The sequence below is a fragment of the Cetorhinus maximus genome, chromosome 16, assembly GCF_964194155.1.
Source record: "Cetorhinus maximus chromosome 16, sCetMax3.hap1.1, whole genome shotgun sequence".
In the NCBI taxonomy this organism is placed as follows: domain Eukaryota; kingdom Metazoa; phylum Chordata; class Chondrichthyes; order Lamniformes; family Cetorhinidae; genus Cetorhinus; species Cetorhinus maximus.
Window position 1 is genome coordinate 19,137,858 of NC_135894.1, and position 17,019 is coordinate 19,154,876.

General features: G+C 39.4%; 1 protein-coding gene across 4 annotated transcripts in view; it reads right to left on the reverse strand.

Annotated features, from left to right (window-relative positions):
• Positions 1–13,916: 13,916 nt before the first annotated feature.
• fndc3a (fibronectin type III domain containing 3A) overlaps positions 13,917–17,019 on the reverse strand; it is a 206,763-nt gene continuing 203,660 nt past the window's right edge. For all 4 annotated transcript variants that reach the window (XM_078559450.1, XM_078559449.1, XM_078559452.1 and 1 more), the window contains one exon: positions 13,917–16,718. In XM_078559450.1, the coding sequence (XP_078415576.1) occupies positions 16,404–16,718 (315 nt within the window). In that variant the 3' untranslated portion in view covers positions 13,917–16,403. The remainder of the gene's footprint in view (positions 16,719–17,019) is intronic.

Sequence of the window (17,019 nt, forward strand, 5' to 3'; positions counted from 1 at the left end):
CCTTAGGGAACACCAGAGTTAACTGTGCAGGAGCGGGAAGATAGACCATTGCAGGTGATTCTCTGGCTGCGATTAGACATCTAAGAATGGAACCAGTCCCACGCAGTTGGATGATGGTGGAGAAGCATTGGAGGAGGATGCTGTGGTTAACAACTGTGTCAAAGGCTACAGATAAATCAAGGAGGACAAGCGATACAAGGATGTGTTTTTTTTTAAAGGTACAATTTCTAATTTTTCTTTTTCTGACTGGATGTTTTGTAAAAAACTGAAACCCTGTAAAGACAATGGAGACTGTCCAGATGGCGACAATACATCTTGCATTCCACTGAGTGGGATGGAAAAAATAAAGACGCTTAACCCCCTGGGGAGTGTAAAAGACCCCATCTCCTGTTGGCTGTACAAGATCCTGAAACTTTTCAAATGTTTCTGAGATGAGACATCAACATGTTCTAAAATAATGACTACAGCAGACATGGACGAATAGAATTTCTCTGGAATATACAGCCAGCAGGCTACTTTAAGGGATTGATTATCAAGCTGGAGAGAGATCAAGACTGTGCTGCACTGAAACAGGCAGCTGAAGCTGTTTGATCTCTGTCTCTTTCTCCCTCTCTCTTGGAAGTATTGTGCTTGGGTTTGCAAAGGAACCATCCTGAGAAAAGTAATCTAGTGCAAACTGAGATCCTTTGGGAATAAAATGTGGAAATCTGCTCCATACAACTACACCCAGGAAGACAACTGAACTAAAACGGCCACAATGTGGAATCACTTCATTGAGACCAGCCAAAGGACGGTTAACCGTATATTCCTTTGTTTGTTAATCTTCTTCTCAAACTGTAAAAAAACCTTTAAATCTATCCTCGTGTGTGTGTGTGTCATATGAATGGTGTTTGTTTTTAATTCAGGAAATAGTTTCAATAAACTTATCCTGTTCTTTGTTTAACCTAAGAAAACCTGTCTGGCTAATTCTTTACAACCTGAAAGCGTAAATAATGGGACACCTGCAGCATTGGCAAAGCATATCCCCTCTAAATTGACGAAAAAAATCCTGATGGGGGGAAAACTTTTCCCCCTGTTATGGTGAGACCTGGAGTGAGCGAATAGGGGAATCATTCACCCCTCCTCATGTGGTCGTAACACAAGGACAAATAGCTTACCTTTGCACAGAGTCACATACCAGGGAGCACAGGTTAAAAATGAGGCACTTAGGAATAGGAAGGGAATCCAAAGTTTTCCCTGAGAAAAGTCATTAAATCAGAGAGTAGAACTGGATTCCAAGGCAACTAGATACTTTTCTGGGCAGAAGTTATTGAACTATTAGGTGAAAAGGCTAATAGATCTGCTTGATTGTTGAAAAAATGGATGGTGTTATTTTGACCATTTCTTAAAAAAATGTACTCTAATTCATAGGAACATTCAGGCATGACTCAATCTATTAGTATCCTAAATCCCCTTCTCAAGGGCAGTTAGGGATGAGCAACAAACGCCGGCCTTGCCAGTGATGGTCACATCCTATGAATGAAAAAAAACATATGGCTAAGGTACAAAGTGTGCTTTCTATTTTTATGCAGCTGTTTCAAGTCAATAGCGGCTTGATGGGATCAATCTAAATAAGGTCTGGTTTGCCAATTTCAGCACGAATTGTATTTTTCTTTATTCTTTCCTCATAATAATGTATTTACCTCATGCCAGGAAGTATCTCATTACAATCCATAAATTACTTTAGAAGAATATTAAATGTGATACACCATAATCAAAAAAAGGTTTTGAGGTTTATGGAAATTTGCTGATTCAAAAGCAATGCAAAAAGGTTTAATATGATGGATGCAGTGATAAGGAGCATGCAATAACTTTCAATTATCATTACGATATACACTACAACAGCCTGGGAGATGTCATCTCTACTAGGCATAACTGCAGCAGTGTCTGGACAACTGTCATGTGGTACCAAATCCCGGCAAATTTATGGTAAATATCACTGCACAATTGTTTCATTGGGATCATTGCTGCATATGATATCTTAATTTGTGATTACTTTGGTAAAGAATTTTATCCAAAGTACTCCTCCAAATTAATTAATATTTGGCATGTTACATAGTCCCCACATCTGCTAACGGGCTCCACAGGATGTTGTGCTCACCTCTGTTATTCTGGTGCAGTCTTCATTACAGTGGGGACCCTGTAGTGGATCTGAATATATGTAAAGCTGTACATAATTCCACAAATGGACAAACGGATTTCATGGGCAGAATTTTCTGCCTGTCGGGTGGGCGGGCCCGACCCAATCTCCGGCGGGCGGGGAGCTGATCCCCGCCAGCAAAGCAGGCCCCGCCGCCATTTTACGTGGGCGGGCCAATTAAGGCCCGCCCAGCGTGACGTCCGGCGGGAAGCGCTATGCGCTCCCTGTGCGGGCGGAAGGGATTCCCCAAAAGCGAGAGTGTGCTCTTTTGCGCATGCACATGAAAGAGCGCACATCTCCCTGAGGCTAAGTGCTGCTTCAGGGAGATTGCTGAAACTTTTAAAAAGATTGAAATAGAAAAAAAAATTCCCTAACATGTCCCCCTCATGTGGCAATGTCACATGAGATGGGACATGTTCATAAATTACAGTAAAACATTATTAAACTTTTTAGAACCCTGCATGAAACCTCATCCTGCCGCTGGATGAGGTTTCATGTTTTCTCTATTTGCCGCTGGGGCTCCTGGCCTGCCCGACAACCTTAAGGTTGGACGGGCAGGTCCTTTAATTGTTTAAATTATGTTGTCAATGGCCTTAATTGGCCATTGACAGGTCGGCGGGCCCACAGCTGATTTTGCTGTGCCCCCGCCTTCCTGAAAATTTAAATGGGGCGGGGTGACGTCGGGGGTTCTGCCCAATGTCATCCCTCATCATTTTACGCATCGGTGAGCGGGCCCCGCCCCCTGCTTGCCGACAGCAAAATTCTGTCCCATATTTTATTTAGAAAACAGCTATGCTGACTAGGTGAGAAAGGAAGGGAAGGACATGTTAAAGTGCATTTACAGCAAATTGGGGGCCTGTTCTGTCATGGGGTTTATGAGTGGCTACAGCTGCTTTGTAACTTTGTTGGATAAAAATGCCAACTAATATCACACTCCAGGTGTACATTGCAAAAATTGATGAGACTGAGTTAACAGCTAATTTATGTTTGTTTGCCTGGATTTATCTCAATATGTCGGACAGAAACATCTCAGGCAAATTTCAATCTTCCCAGTCAAACATTAATAATGGGACAGATGTAACAGGAGAATTCTGATGGTAACTGATCTGTGTCATGGAATCCTTGGTTGCCAAAGCTTGTGTGTGTTTTTTTGAGGCTAGGCCCTAACTGAAAATGGAAACCAAGAACAGAAAGTGAAAAGGGAAACCGAAAAAGGAAAGAGAGAAAAGGAACTGACCCTCCCAGTTTCTGAGGAAACCAAAACTGAAACTGAAATTTGGGAAACCAAAACTTCTGGGCACACTGAAACTATAAAGGGATGCAGAGCCATCCAAGCTGGGTAGTAGCAGTTGATGTGTCCACTGGTGTAGCATAGGCAAGCTGAAGAAGACGGTGTCCAGATTCAGAAACTGAGAATAAGTTGCTGCAGTTGTTTCTGATACTTCAAGATAACAATGGTAGATCTATGCCATCCAGACTGAGTTTAGGAGGTCTGCAGACGTGTGCCATTCATGGTGAAGACCATGCTCATGGAACTTGGGTTGGTTGGGCGCTACTCTTCAGCTGGGGGTCAGAATACATCCTAGGAGGTGAGGAGCTGAAATTCTTCATGAGGAGGACAGAGTTTTGAAGGACTGTGTGTGACTGAATTTGAAGACCCGTATGCTATGTCAACTGCCTAATCAATTCATAAGATCTGTCTTACTTGTATCTGTCATTTAATGTGCAATTTATAGTTTATAATCAACCACAACTTGCCTGTTTCTTTGAGTTTAACTTATGTTCATTCTGGAGGAGGTGATGTAAGATAGTACAGTATTTAATGTTTTGCTTTATTTGGCTCTTGCATAGTCATTTTTTTCTGTTTTAAACCGTGGAATCTTGTGGCTTCATTCTTTTGGTAAATTACTGCGATTTTGGTTCTTTTTTTAGAAAAGTTACTGGTCTCCACTGAGATCATAACATCTGCAAATCTCACTAACGTACTGCAGAGAAATCTGGTCATCAATTCCACTGTTTTAAATTGATTTGTAAATGAAGGTTGAATCCAATGAGCTAAAATAAATATTGTTTTATTCAATTTACAGCCTAAATATTTTACTTTGGAAGATAGTTATGAAGTTATATGTATGTTCCAATAAATGCCTCTTCCCATTTTTAATATCAAAGTATTGATTTCACATTGCTATGATACAATTATAGTTCCTCAATTGAAATCAGATTCACTTTTATCACGAACAAAAGACAGTTCATAATGTGTCTTACTTCAATTTGGCTACTGTAGCTAGTTCTCTGCAGGTTTTATATTAAGGATGTTTTATACACAGTCATTGCTACTAATATTAAATTAAAAAGTGTGTGAACAGACTCATCAATGTTCACTCGATCTATTAGATGGCCCACCAGCCCCAATCGCTGGTGATGCTAATACGTGGTGTAGACAAAATAAAGAGGTAAAGAAATTGTGGCCAATTTCAGGGAAAATTCTCAGAATTTCAGCCACGTTCTTGGGAACCACAATGGACCTCCAAACAGCTTCCTTATGAACAGAAGACTTGACAGAATCAGAAATGACCACCGTTATCCGTTGAGCCAATACCAAAGGTCGTGGATTTTATACTTCACATGATCTCTTGTGACACTCAACAATTCTCTCTACCAAAAAAATGTCCATTATCTCTGAAATATTATAATATCTTCACATTCATTGTCTCCCAGCGTTGGGATTCTCAGCACAAAAGGAAATTATTTTATAATCTTTTCTTATCTTAACTTGTATCCACGTGGCTCAGAGCTTGGTTAATACTGATTGTTCCTGGGTCCAGTTTATTTATCTGGATCAGCCTTGGCAATCCGCCTTCATAATCTTGAAAAGTTCAAAGCCATTTTTTTTTACATTTGTGATATTTATGGATCTTAAAGTGAATTGTGTGTTCTAGAATGAACACACAACTAAACTAAAGTCAGATCAGTCAATACAAAAAATTGGCAGTAATATTTTCATCACTCAGAGTGCCCAATTCAAACAATGGTCATGCACAGGTTCATTACACACACGTTATTTTGAAAGCAAAATTGTTAAAACAACAGTGTGTGAACTGGATTGTATAGTGGGTCAAACACTGTCCTTTCATCTCTGTGGCCCAGGTTCAAATCCAACCAAGAGTGATGGTGAGAAAGTCTCTGTCGGCTGCTTGTGAGGGTCTTACATTAAATGAATTTGGACAATCTCAATCCAATCCCTGGTAGGCATGGGGCACAGATCTCTAGTGCAAAACTAATCAGCAATCTTAATCAGACAGGCATCAAAGCTAGAACAAGTGCACCTTCCGAGGTCGGGGCCAAGTGGAGGGAACTGGCATTACTCCGTACTCTTGCTTTTTGAATGAGGCTGGCAGCAAGCAAAAGAAAATCAATAAAATGATAATTTTAAGAAAAAAAATGTATTTGCACACAATGTTTGAACCATTTCCAAAAACAAATGCTAATACAAGAATATTAAATGTGTTTTTCTTTTAATGGGAAACCCTCAAACTCTCAGTACCATGAGCAGAAGTGATGAAAAGAGCAAAGATAATGTACAGCTTGAGAAACAGAGCTCAATAAAGATAATTAGTTTGTATAAAGCAATGGTTGCCCCATCTATGTACCGTCCTGGGCATTGTACTACAGCGTGAAGTCCTAGACAAAAGGGTTGTGATTATACACCTGAACTATGAGGAAAGATTAAGGGTTCTCGTGATGACTACATTAAAAACAAGATAGCAAAGGGTGACTCTACTGGGATATTTAAGATCTTCAAGCGAATTCCAATCCAATTAAAAATAGGAAGTTAGGAGCAAAGAGGGGGACTTCTTCACCCAAAAAATAATAGAGTTGTAAAATACCAAAGGGAAAAGTATGAAGGGATTCAAGGAGCAACTTGACAGGAATCTTTTAGAGAGAAATGATTGAGGGCTATGATGAGAAGCCAATGATGAGATAGACCTAAGAACAGGCTACTTGGGTACAATAGTCATTTGCTATTCTTAAAAAAGTTTATATTCTAATTTTCAGAACCATTCTCTTAAGTCAGTGTTCATCCAGGTGAGGGATGTTTAACCTGGGGAATAGTAAACACTGTTCTACAAATAGCATTGTGTTTTGGGATTTTAGAATTGCTGTAGACGATTCTTCAAATTATTAGCGTTTATTATATACAATAAACGTGATTTTAAGGAGAAAATTGTACACTTTTCCATTCTAGAACACAAACCTGTATTCAATCATTGGGATTAAGCTCATTCGCAAATTGTTACTGCACTGGAATCAGCCCCAAATAAATACATTGAATTAAAGAACAGCCTTGCTCTGTTACCATGCTAAATGTAACAGGGTTGATTAATGATCAAAAGTCATTATTTCACACTGGAACCAAAGACTCAAGTAGTTATTTTCCATATTAAAAATCTTGTACTGCAAAAATTACAGACCCAAAATTATACAACATCAAGTAAAGATTGCATGTACAATGAATGGCACAAATAAAAGTAAAAAAGGAGAATTATGAATATTGGAATCGCATAGATTAAATGTACATAGCTAACATTGTAAAAAAAAAGACATGTTTGGTACAACCCTATCTGAAACTTTAACCTAACAGTTCTCTTTACAGATGCTGACTGATTTGCTATGTGTATTTCCAGCTTTTACTGCTTTTGTTTTTAATGAGAGGTCTTGTTTAACTAGCTTTTCTAATAAATCTGGACACTAGGGGATGTTCCCCTAATTAAACACATTCTCAATAGGGAGGTGTGCAAACAGCAACCGCTCAACATACCCTAACTGAACCAGATTACAGACTTTGTAAATGATTGAGAAATTAGATAAATCTGCCAATCGTGTCATCCTAATGCAAATCTCTGCCTACTGGTACAAAATGTTTTTGTTCAAAATGCTACAAAATCTATCAATGAAGACAGAAACTACTATGTTCTTGGAACGAAGCCTTCTTTCAATATCCATTGTTATGTGTTAAAAACGGCCATTTATCTCAGATATACTGTGGCTGTAATGCTAATCAAATGGGGGTTTGAGGGTAAACAAGTACTCTCCAAATTTTGCATCATCAGATATCCTTGGTTCCCTATTGGATCTATGCTGATACATGCCAAGAGGTCACCATTAGAAAGCTATACATGAAGAGGAATTACTGGTATATTTTTGTGCTCTTACAACTCAACTGGTCTGGTAACACACACTGAAAATTTCTGCTTGGTATTGAGTGAATAATTCTGTTCATGAAACCTGAAACCATGAAAGAAAGGACTTGCATTAATAGTGACCTCAGGATGTCCAGGGTACTACGCAGTCAATGAAATACTGTGTAGTTGCTTTTGTAAGGTAGGAAATGTGGCAGCCAATTTGCACACAGTCCCATAAACCACAATGAGAAGATGACCAGATCATCCATTTTTAAATGATATTCATTGAGGGGTATATTTTGGTCAGAACACGAGGGAGAATTCTTCTGCTCTTCTTCAAATAGTGCCATGGGATTTTTTACAGTATTCCAAAAGCCAACACCTCTGAAGAACTGTTGAAAACCATACTTTTTATCTGCGACACTTTGCCCACACGTCACAGATAAGACCTCATGACATATCTGTTCCTAAATCCTTTGAAGATCTTTTTTTTAAAACCCCAAAGCTACATCCTTTAAACAAGACCTCCTGAACTGTTTTAGCAATGTTTGAAGAACAGGTTTTATTAGCCATTACCTTTTTATACTATGTTAATGGAACCCTCTACCTATGTACCCATTGTCACTAAAGTTACATCTTAATCACTCATGGCTGATGTCATTACTGTTATTTATTTCCTTTCACAAGGAGTGTTTCTATATAACACTTCATTTCTAAAAGCAGATGACAAGCTATGCTTCCATTGCATAACACTTCAAAATCACACCTACCCACATTCAAAAGTCTGATGCTCTGAGATACAAAAAAATTTTATGATTAACCCTGAACTCTCCAAGATAGTCTACATACAACTCCCCATGATGTCCAACAACCCCCTACCCTCATTGACCTCAGTTTTGTCAGGTGTCATTGGTGATATCTTCTAGGTAGATACTCTCCAGTGGCATTCTACTCATGACCATATCAAGATTGAGGCTGTGCTAAGTCTGGAACCAAGTGGTCTGGGCGATGCAAACTGTAGTGAGCAAGTTGGTGATGTATAGATAACACTGGCTGGCACTACTGATGACTTTTTCCATCACTGATGATTATGAGGCTGGTACTAATAGTTGGCTATGTTAGATTTACCTTGCTTTTTTGGTGAGATAAGACATCGCAGTCAAAGCTGTACTGGAACAGCTTGGCCAAGGGAACAGCCAGTTCTGGTGCAAAGATCTTCAGCCCTTAGCCCATCCATCTTCAACTGGTTGTGTAATAAGATTCCCTTTATTATGGGGTGATTCAGCACCATTCACAAATCTTCCAATAATGAAGCAACCAATGCCAGCCTCCAGGATACCATCTAGAATATGGCTGATATGGTACAAATGTTGAGGCCTGTAGTTTTTTCTGTAATTTATGCATGGATCTGCTTCTTAACAACACGTGGAGTGAACCAAACTGGCTGGACATTGGCATTAATGATAGTGAAGATTTCTGGAGGAAGCCATGTAGGATCTTTCATTCAACACTTTCAGCTGAAGATACTTGCAAACACTTCAGACAGTCTCTTGCATTCACAAGATGGACTCCACTGTGGTTGAAAGTGGGAATACTCATGAAGCCCCCTCCTCCTCCTCCTCCTCCTGTCCTTTGCCTGTTGTCCACCATCATTCTCGACTGGTTGTGGTTGATTGTGAAACTTTTGGGTATTGGAAAACACTAGTGCACAAGATTCAATTGTGAAGGTCTCAATATTACTCAGCAATAACCTGCTCACTGATGTTCAGTTTGGGTTCTGCCAGGGTCACTCAGCTCCTGACCTCATTAGAGCCTTGGTTCAAACATGGACAAAAGAGCTGAACTCCAGAGGTGAGGTGAGGTGAGAATGACTGCCCTTGACATCAAGGCAGCATTGGACTGTCTGTGACATCAAGGAGCCCTAGCAAAACTGAATTAAATGGGAATCAGGGGGAAAACTTTCCTCTGGTTGGAGTCATACTTAGCACAAAAGAAGATGGTTGTTGTTGTTGGAGGTCAATCATTTCAGCTCCAGGACATCGCTGCAGGAGTTCCTCAGGGTAGTGTCCTCGGCCCAACCATCTTCAGCTGCTTCATCAATGACCCTCCTTCCATCATAAGGTCAGAAGTGAGGATGTTCGCTGATGATTGCAAACATTCAGCACCTTACGCAACTCCTCAGATACTGAAGTGCTCAGTGTCCATATGCAGCAAGACCTGGACAACATTCAGGCTTGAGCTGATAAGTGGTAAGTAACATTCGCACCTCACAAGTGCCAGGTAACGACCATCTCCAACAAGAGAGAATCCAACAATCTCCCCTTTACATTCAATGGCATTACCATCACTGAATCCCCCACTTTCAACATCCTGGGGTTACCATTGACCAGAAACTGAATTGGGCTAGCCTATTATGGCTACAAGAGCAGGTCAGAGGCTTGGAATCCTGTGGTGAGTAACTCAACTCCTGACTTCTTAAAGCCTGTCCACCATCCTCAAGGCACTAGTCAGGAGTGTGTTGGAATACTCTCCACTTGCCTGGATGAACACAGCTCCAACAACAGTCAAGCAGTTAACACCCACCAAGACAAAGCACCTGCCTGATTGGCATTCCATCTACCAACTTAAACATTCACCCCCTACATCACTGACAGAGCGGCAGAAGTGCGCACCATTTACAAGATGCTCTGCAGCAACTCACCAAGGCTCAGCCGACAGCACCTTCCGAACCTGCGATCTCTAGCTAGAAGGATAAGGGTAGCAGATGCATTTATTTAAAGGGAAAAGATTAATAAAGACAATTGTAGATCCCTTACAGTCAGAAATGGGAAAATTTATAATAGAGAGCAAGGAAATTGCAGAGCAATTAAGCAACTACTTTAGTTCTGCCTTCTCGGAGGAAGACACAGATAACTTCCCAGAAATACTAGGGAACCAAGTGTGAAGGAGGAATTGAAGAAAATTAGTACTGCTAAAAAAATAGTGGAGAAATTAATGGTATTGAAAGCCAATAAGTCCCCAGGGCCTGATAATCTACATCCCAGGGTACTAAAGGACGGACCATGGAAATAATGGATATGTTGGTTGCCATCTTCCAAAATTCTGCAGGCTCTGGAACACTCTTGACAGATTGGAGGGTGGCAAGTGTAACCCCACTATTTAAAAATGGAGGTAGGGAAAAAAAACAGTGAATTACAGACTGGTTAGCCTAACATCAGTAGCAGGGAAAATGCTAGAGTCTATTATAAAGGATGTGATAACAGGGCACTTAGAAAGTATCAATGGGATTAGACAAAATCAACATGGATTTATGAAAAGGTATGTTTGACAAACCTACTGGAGTTTTTTGAGGATGTAACTAGCAGAATAGATAAGGGAGAACCAATGGATGTGGTGTATTTGGATTTTCAGAAAGCTATTGTAAAGTCCCACATAGAGGTTAGTGTGCAAAATTAAAGCACATGGGATTAGGGGTAATATATTGGCATGGATTGAGAATTGGTTAGCAGACAGGAAATAGAGTAGGAATAAGTGGGTCTTTTTCAGACTGGCAGGTGGTGGGTGACTTGTGGGGTGCCGCAGGGATCAGTGCTTGGGCCCCAGCTATTCACAATATATATCAATGATTTGGATAAGGGAACCAAATGTAATATTTCCAAATTTACTCATGACATGAAACTTGGTGGGAATGTGAGTGGTGAGGAGGGTGTTAAGAGGCTTCAAGGTGATTTTGACAGGTTGAGTGAACGAGCAAATACATGGCAGATACTGTATAACGTGGATAAGTGTGAAGTTTTTCACTTCGGTAGGAAAAACAGAATGGTAGAGCATTTTTTAATGGTGATATATTGGGAAATGTTCATGTACAAAGGGACCTGGGTGTCCTTGTACACCAGTCACTGAAAGCAAGCATGCAGGTGCAGCAAACAGTTAAGGCGGCAAATATGTTGACATTCATTGTGAGAGGATTTAAGTACATGAGCAAGGATGCCTTACTACAGCTATACATGACCTTGGTGAGACCACATCTGGAGCATTGTGTGCAATTTTGGTCTCCTTACCTAAGGAAGGATATACTTGCCATAGAGGAAGTGCAGTGAAGGTTCACCAGTCTGATTTCTGTGATAGCAGGATTGTTGTATGAGGAGAGATTAGTTCGACTAAGGCTGCATTCACCGGAGTTTAGAAGGAGAGAGCAGATCTCATTGAAATGTATAAAACTCTGACAGGGACGGACAGACTGGATGCAGGGATGATTTCATCCAGTTGGGGGGGGGGGGGGTCTAGAACAAGGGGTCACAGTCTCAGGATACGGGGTGGGCCATTTAGGACTGAGATGAGGAGAAACCTCTTCACTCAGAGGGTGGTGAACCTGTGGAATTCTCTACCACAGAAGGCTGTGGAGGCCAAGTAACTGAATACATTTAAGGAGGAAATAGATAGATTTCATTACTCTAAAGCCATCAAGGGATATAGGGAGAGAGCAAGAGTATGTCGTTGAGATAGAGAATCAGCCATGATCATATTGAATGGTGGAGCAGGCTCGAAGGGCTGAATAACCTATTCCTGCTCCTACTTTCTTCACAGTTGTAATATGCCTTTAAGGGATTCCAGCATACTACTGGATGGAAAATGTGTCATGTGATCAGTCTTCATTTCACTTTTGCTTTGAGTAGAGCACACACAAAGCTCTGATATCTTCAAGCTTCATACCCATTTATAACTGTTGCCATGTGCCTAATCTTAATAAATGAACCCACAGCATGCTTACCCAATCCCTTGAGTGATTGGTGCCCTGTGTCTTGTACAGTAAATAAGACCAATGCATTATATTATTATAACACATGGTGATCAGTGGAGGTCAAGTACAGGTGCTACATGGCATGAGAAGACACTCAACATTTTGGTCAGATCGCAACAAAGTTGGAGAGTATTGAAAACGCAGTGTTGTGATTGCGAAGAAAAGCTTGAAGACATCAGAGCTGTATGCATGTGTGTGTTTGAATGTTGTAATATGCCTTTAAGGGACATCAGCATGACATCACTAGTCGTGAAATGTGTCATGTGATCCAGTCTTAGTTTCACCTTTGCTTTGAGTAGAGCACACACACAGCTGATGTCTTCATGCTTCATACCTATAACTGTTCTCATGTGCCTGTTCTTTAAATGAACCTGCAATGTGTTTACACAATCCTTTATGAGTGATTGGTGTTTTCTGTCTCGTGGAATAAATAAGTCCAAGGTATTATATTATAATAACACAACCTCCACTTGCAAGTGCCACTCTAAAACCATCCTGACTTGGACTATATCACCGTTCCTTCATTTACCCTGGGTAATTGCCTAATCACATTTTAGCTTATCAAATTTTGGGATCAAACAACGCGACTAGCTTGATCTGAAAGGCCTTATGTCATCTAGAAAAATGGAACTAAAATAAAAGCAAAATACTGCAGATGCTGGAAATCTGAAATAAAAACAGAAAATGCTGGAAAAACTCAGCAGGTCTGAGAGCATCTGTGGAGAGAGAAACAGAGTTAACGGTTTGAGTCCATATGACTTCTTCAGAGCTGAAGAGATTTAGAAATGTGATGGATTTTATAGTGTTGAAGGTGGGAGGGGGATTGTGGGTGGAGTAGGTGGAGCAAAATAGAACGTCAGGGATAGGTGGGAGCTCAGGAGCGATTTGACAAAGATGTCACGGATAAAGGGAATGTTAAAGACGAAAGGAGGTTGTGAAAGCAAAACTTAACAATATACAGATGGCCATTTCCATCCTTGGCCTGCTGCAATGTCCCAGTGAAGACAACGCAAACTGGAGGAAAAGCACCTCATCTTCCGATTAGGCACTTTACAGCCTTCTGGACTTAACATTGAGTTCAACAACTTCAGACCAGGAACTTTGTCCTTCATTTTGATCTTTTTAATTTTCTTCCCCAAACCTTTTCCCCACAGGGCCAAATGTAACTTGTTCTTATGTTTTGCTTTCACAGGGCGCTGACCCTTGTTCTGCTATTAACACATTCTGCTTTCTTACCTTTATGCCGCTATTCGCACCTTCTTGAGTCTTTAACACTACCATTAACACTCTTTGTGTTGTGTCCATGACATCTTTGCCAAATATCTCCTGAGCCCCCACCTATCCCTGACCTTCTATTTTGCCCCAGCTTCTCTACCCATCCCCTCTCAACAGTATAAAATCCATCACATTTCTACCTCTCTTCAGCTCTGAAGAGTCATATGGGCTTGAAATGTTAACTGTTTCTCTCTCCACAGATGCTGCCAGACCTGCTGAGTTTTTCCAGAATTTGCTGTTTTTATCTCAAGTTTTTACACTTATTATCTGACTATCCTTGCGAGTATTTGTAAAAAATTTTGAAAGCCTCATCCCTTCTTCAGAGAGAGGTGTGACCAACAGTAAACATCCAGCTCAATTCCTGCAAACAAGCAGCTTAAAATTAAGCATGAGCATTTTAATGAAATCAGGTTGAAGCTAATATATAGGCTTTAAATTCCTTGGTCAATGGCCAGGTTATCAAGGAAACAGGCAGTGCAAAGAATCATACATTGTTTATTGTGCATGGATTTTGTTTTATGTATTACCTATTGAATTACAGTTTGGATTTAGATACATATTTAAGAGTTTAAACATGTTATGTCAACTTTACATCATCAGTACTAAGTCTGACATAATACAAGTGATATGTTGTATATTTGGAATGGTTCCAAAAGTTTCAATAGTTTTTGGAATGTACAATCAATGAGGTAACTGTGAAGCTTAGTTACATTTAAAAACCACTGATCCTCAATACAGAAAACTGCAATGAGAGATTATGGAAAATACAATTACATTTATAAATGACTGATCATATGTAACTATCAAAAATAGGAATGGATTTGAATTTTGACTGTCAAAATAAATTCTTCCAGCTTTTCAACAACAAATTCAGGAGACCGTTTTAAAATTGAGCCCACACTGGCAATGAAATAGAGCCATCAAAAATCAAACATACATACATCCTGTTACAGAATCCAGCTGGCCAAAATGCTTCACATATTTAAAAAAGATAGTGGTACGATAGAAATCACTTATCATATTCGTCTGTGGGTCTATGGAAAAAAATCCCACCGAAGCAAATAATTTCAGCAAAGTACATAAATGTAATTAAGGCTGTAGCTTTAAAGGGATTATATGTTAAGGACATTTGATTTCTGACTAAAATATAGCCAAGGGAAGTTTAGAAAGACAAATGGTGCCTCTCCCAATTTGCTTAAGTTTTTTCTCTGGTTGCCAAACAGATCTGCTTTTTTAAAAAACAAAATCCATAAATATTTCAGCAGCCTGGGGTCAGGGCAAAGGATCTGTCAGAAAACACTGTTTTCAATCATCCAAACTGAGATGCACAGTACACTTTCTTTGGGTGATACTCAACAACACTGAAGTGCAATACATTGCTCAACTTAAAAATTGTAAGGGAAATGTAAACATACTTCACAATGCAAATAAGGTCCCTTTGAACAGGGTTTGTGTGTAATTATCAAACTTTCACATTACCCATTCCCTCCTTCAAATAAAGTGGCACATAAAAAAAAGTGATTTGCAGCACAATGTAATTGACAACATAAACTACTAAAAGTGTTAGTAAACTAGCATTTTATGACTTTAATTGTAATAAATAAGAGACCAACTTCAACAAAAAAATTAGAATGAATTGCACTAAGTATATGAGTAAAACAATAATTGATGGACAAGTGATATTCTAACAAATCCAGGTCTTCTTCAACAGAATCCATTCAGAGATAATGTGCAACTTAGGAGAAAGTTTTTAAGATACTAAAAAGCATAATTGTAGGATCAACAGCAGGCCCCCGTCCAATGGTATACAGCTCCAGATGATAATTGTGGCTCACAACAACTCCAAGATGCTCAAATGCAACCTTTGCAACTGTTGTCGTGGAATTCTTTAAAAAATAAATCAACAATGCAGTACAGCCACTATTTTCTTTCTTTCCACTTGCAAAACAAAGCTTTTCTGTTCTTGAGAAATGCAGTGCTATTAGTGTTCTTTTTTAAATGCATCAGTATTGCACACTTATGGATTAGGCTTTACCTCATGTAGACCTGTGAAGTAATTGTTAAATTTGATATGCACTTAAGCTGAATTCTTAATCGTGATTTTCAAATGTGAAGCACTTCTTCGCTTATATAAAAGCTGCTAAAATTAAAGTGCCTGAGATATAATCTGCGAAGCAGTGAATAAAAAGATCCATAATAACTCGTGTGCAGGACAGCATTGCATTAATTATGGAAGTTTGAAAAATGCGATAATTTTAGTTTGTTTCAGTGCTGCAAAAACCTTGGCACTGGAATATTAACTCTATCACATTTTTATCCACACAATCATATTCTGTCATGCTTACTGGCAATTTAGTACAAAGTGGCCCTCTTCAATTTTTAGGCTACATTTTAGAAGAGGTAGGAATTGCACAACTACTAAAATTCAAAGTTTCACAGTTTGGGTTCACTACTTGCAACTGTTATGCATTTTACCTGACTTGCTACACAGAATTCAATACCCCCAATTTCTGTTATTGCAGTATATTTAATAGACTGCACTAAAGTGCACCAATTTTCTCTTCCTTGCATCTGCATTTTCACATGATCCCTCATTGTAAAGCTTCTTTTTAAAAAAAAACAAAGCTCTGGTACAATGCTTTAACTTTACACATGCCATGTCAACACTCAAAAAAAGCTGCTTAAAGGGGTCTTTTGCAAAGTGCCACTGGACTTATCCAGATGTCACTTCTTGTACAAGATTGTTGGTACGTCAACACGTCTCTGATGGAACACTTTCTCTACATGGTCAGCCTTTCAGTAACAAACATGAATTAGGGGAAGCAACAATAACCGAGATGTTGGCAAAGAGCTTCTATGCACGATTGGGTATCACAATCAGTTTAAAAGCATAATTAACCACAATAATTTGATATTACAACACAAGTAATACATGGCAGAGACACACAAAAATACTAAACTTTTCTTACTTGATGACAAAGTATTGAACAATGAAAGCAATCAAAATGGAGACTATAGCAAACAATGCAAGGATGAGGGCAGCACATTGCTCATCACTTAATGTCTGAGCTGTCTTTGTGACTTCGGTAGTGTCTTTGCTGCTGCTGGCTGGTGTTTCATTCCTCTGAGAGTATAATATTACAGTAGCACTATAAGGGCCCATCATTTCGTGAAGCCCTTGAGTGCCTTGGCACTGGCGAATGGCACACACTCGAAATCGATATTCACAGTTTATCTGGAGGTTTGAAACTTGGAATGTTGTTTCTGGGCCTTTATAAATCTGAAAAGAACACACAAACACACTTAAACACAATGATCAGTAGAATTAAGGAATTTCAAAACATACAAATATACAAAAACTGCAGAAAGGAAAAGGCTCATTGGTCTATCTAGCCTGTTGCATTTAATTACACTCCCTATCCACCTGAGCTATATATTCTGCTGGGAAAAACAAATGATGTTTATTGTTCCCAGTTTTCTCCATGAAATCTTCCTTCACTCAGCAGCAGGAAACAGGAAGAATCTTTGATGTTACCTGTATAAATTGATTTGTTTATCCTGGTCAGCCATGTCATTCTGTT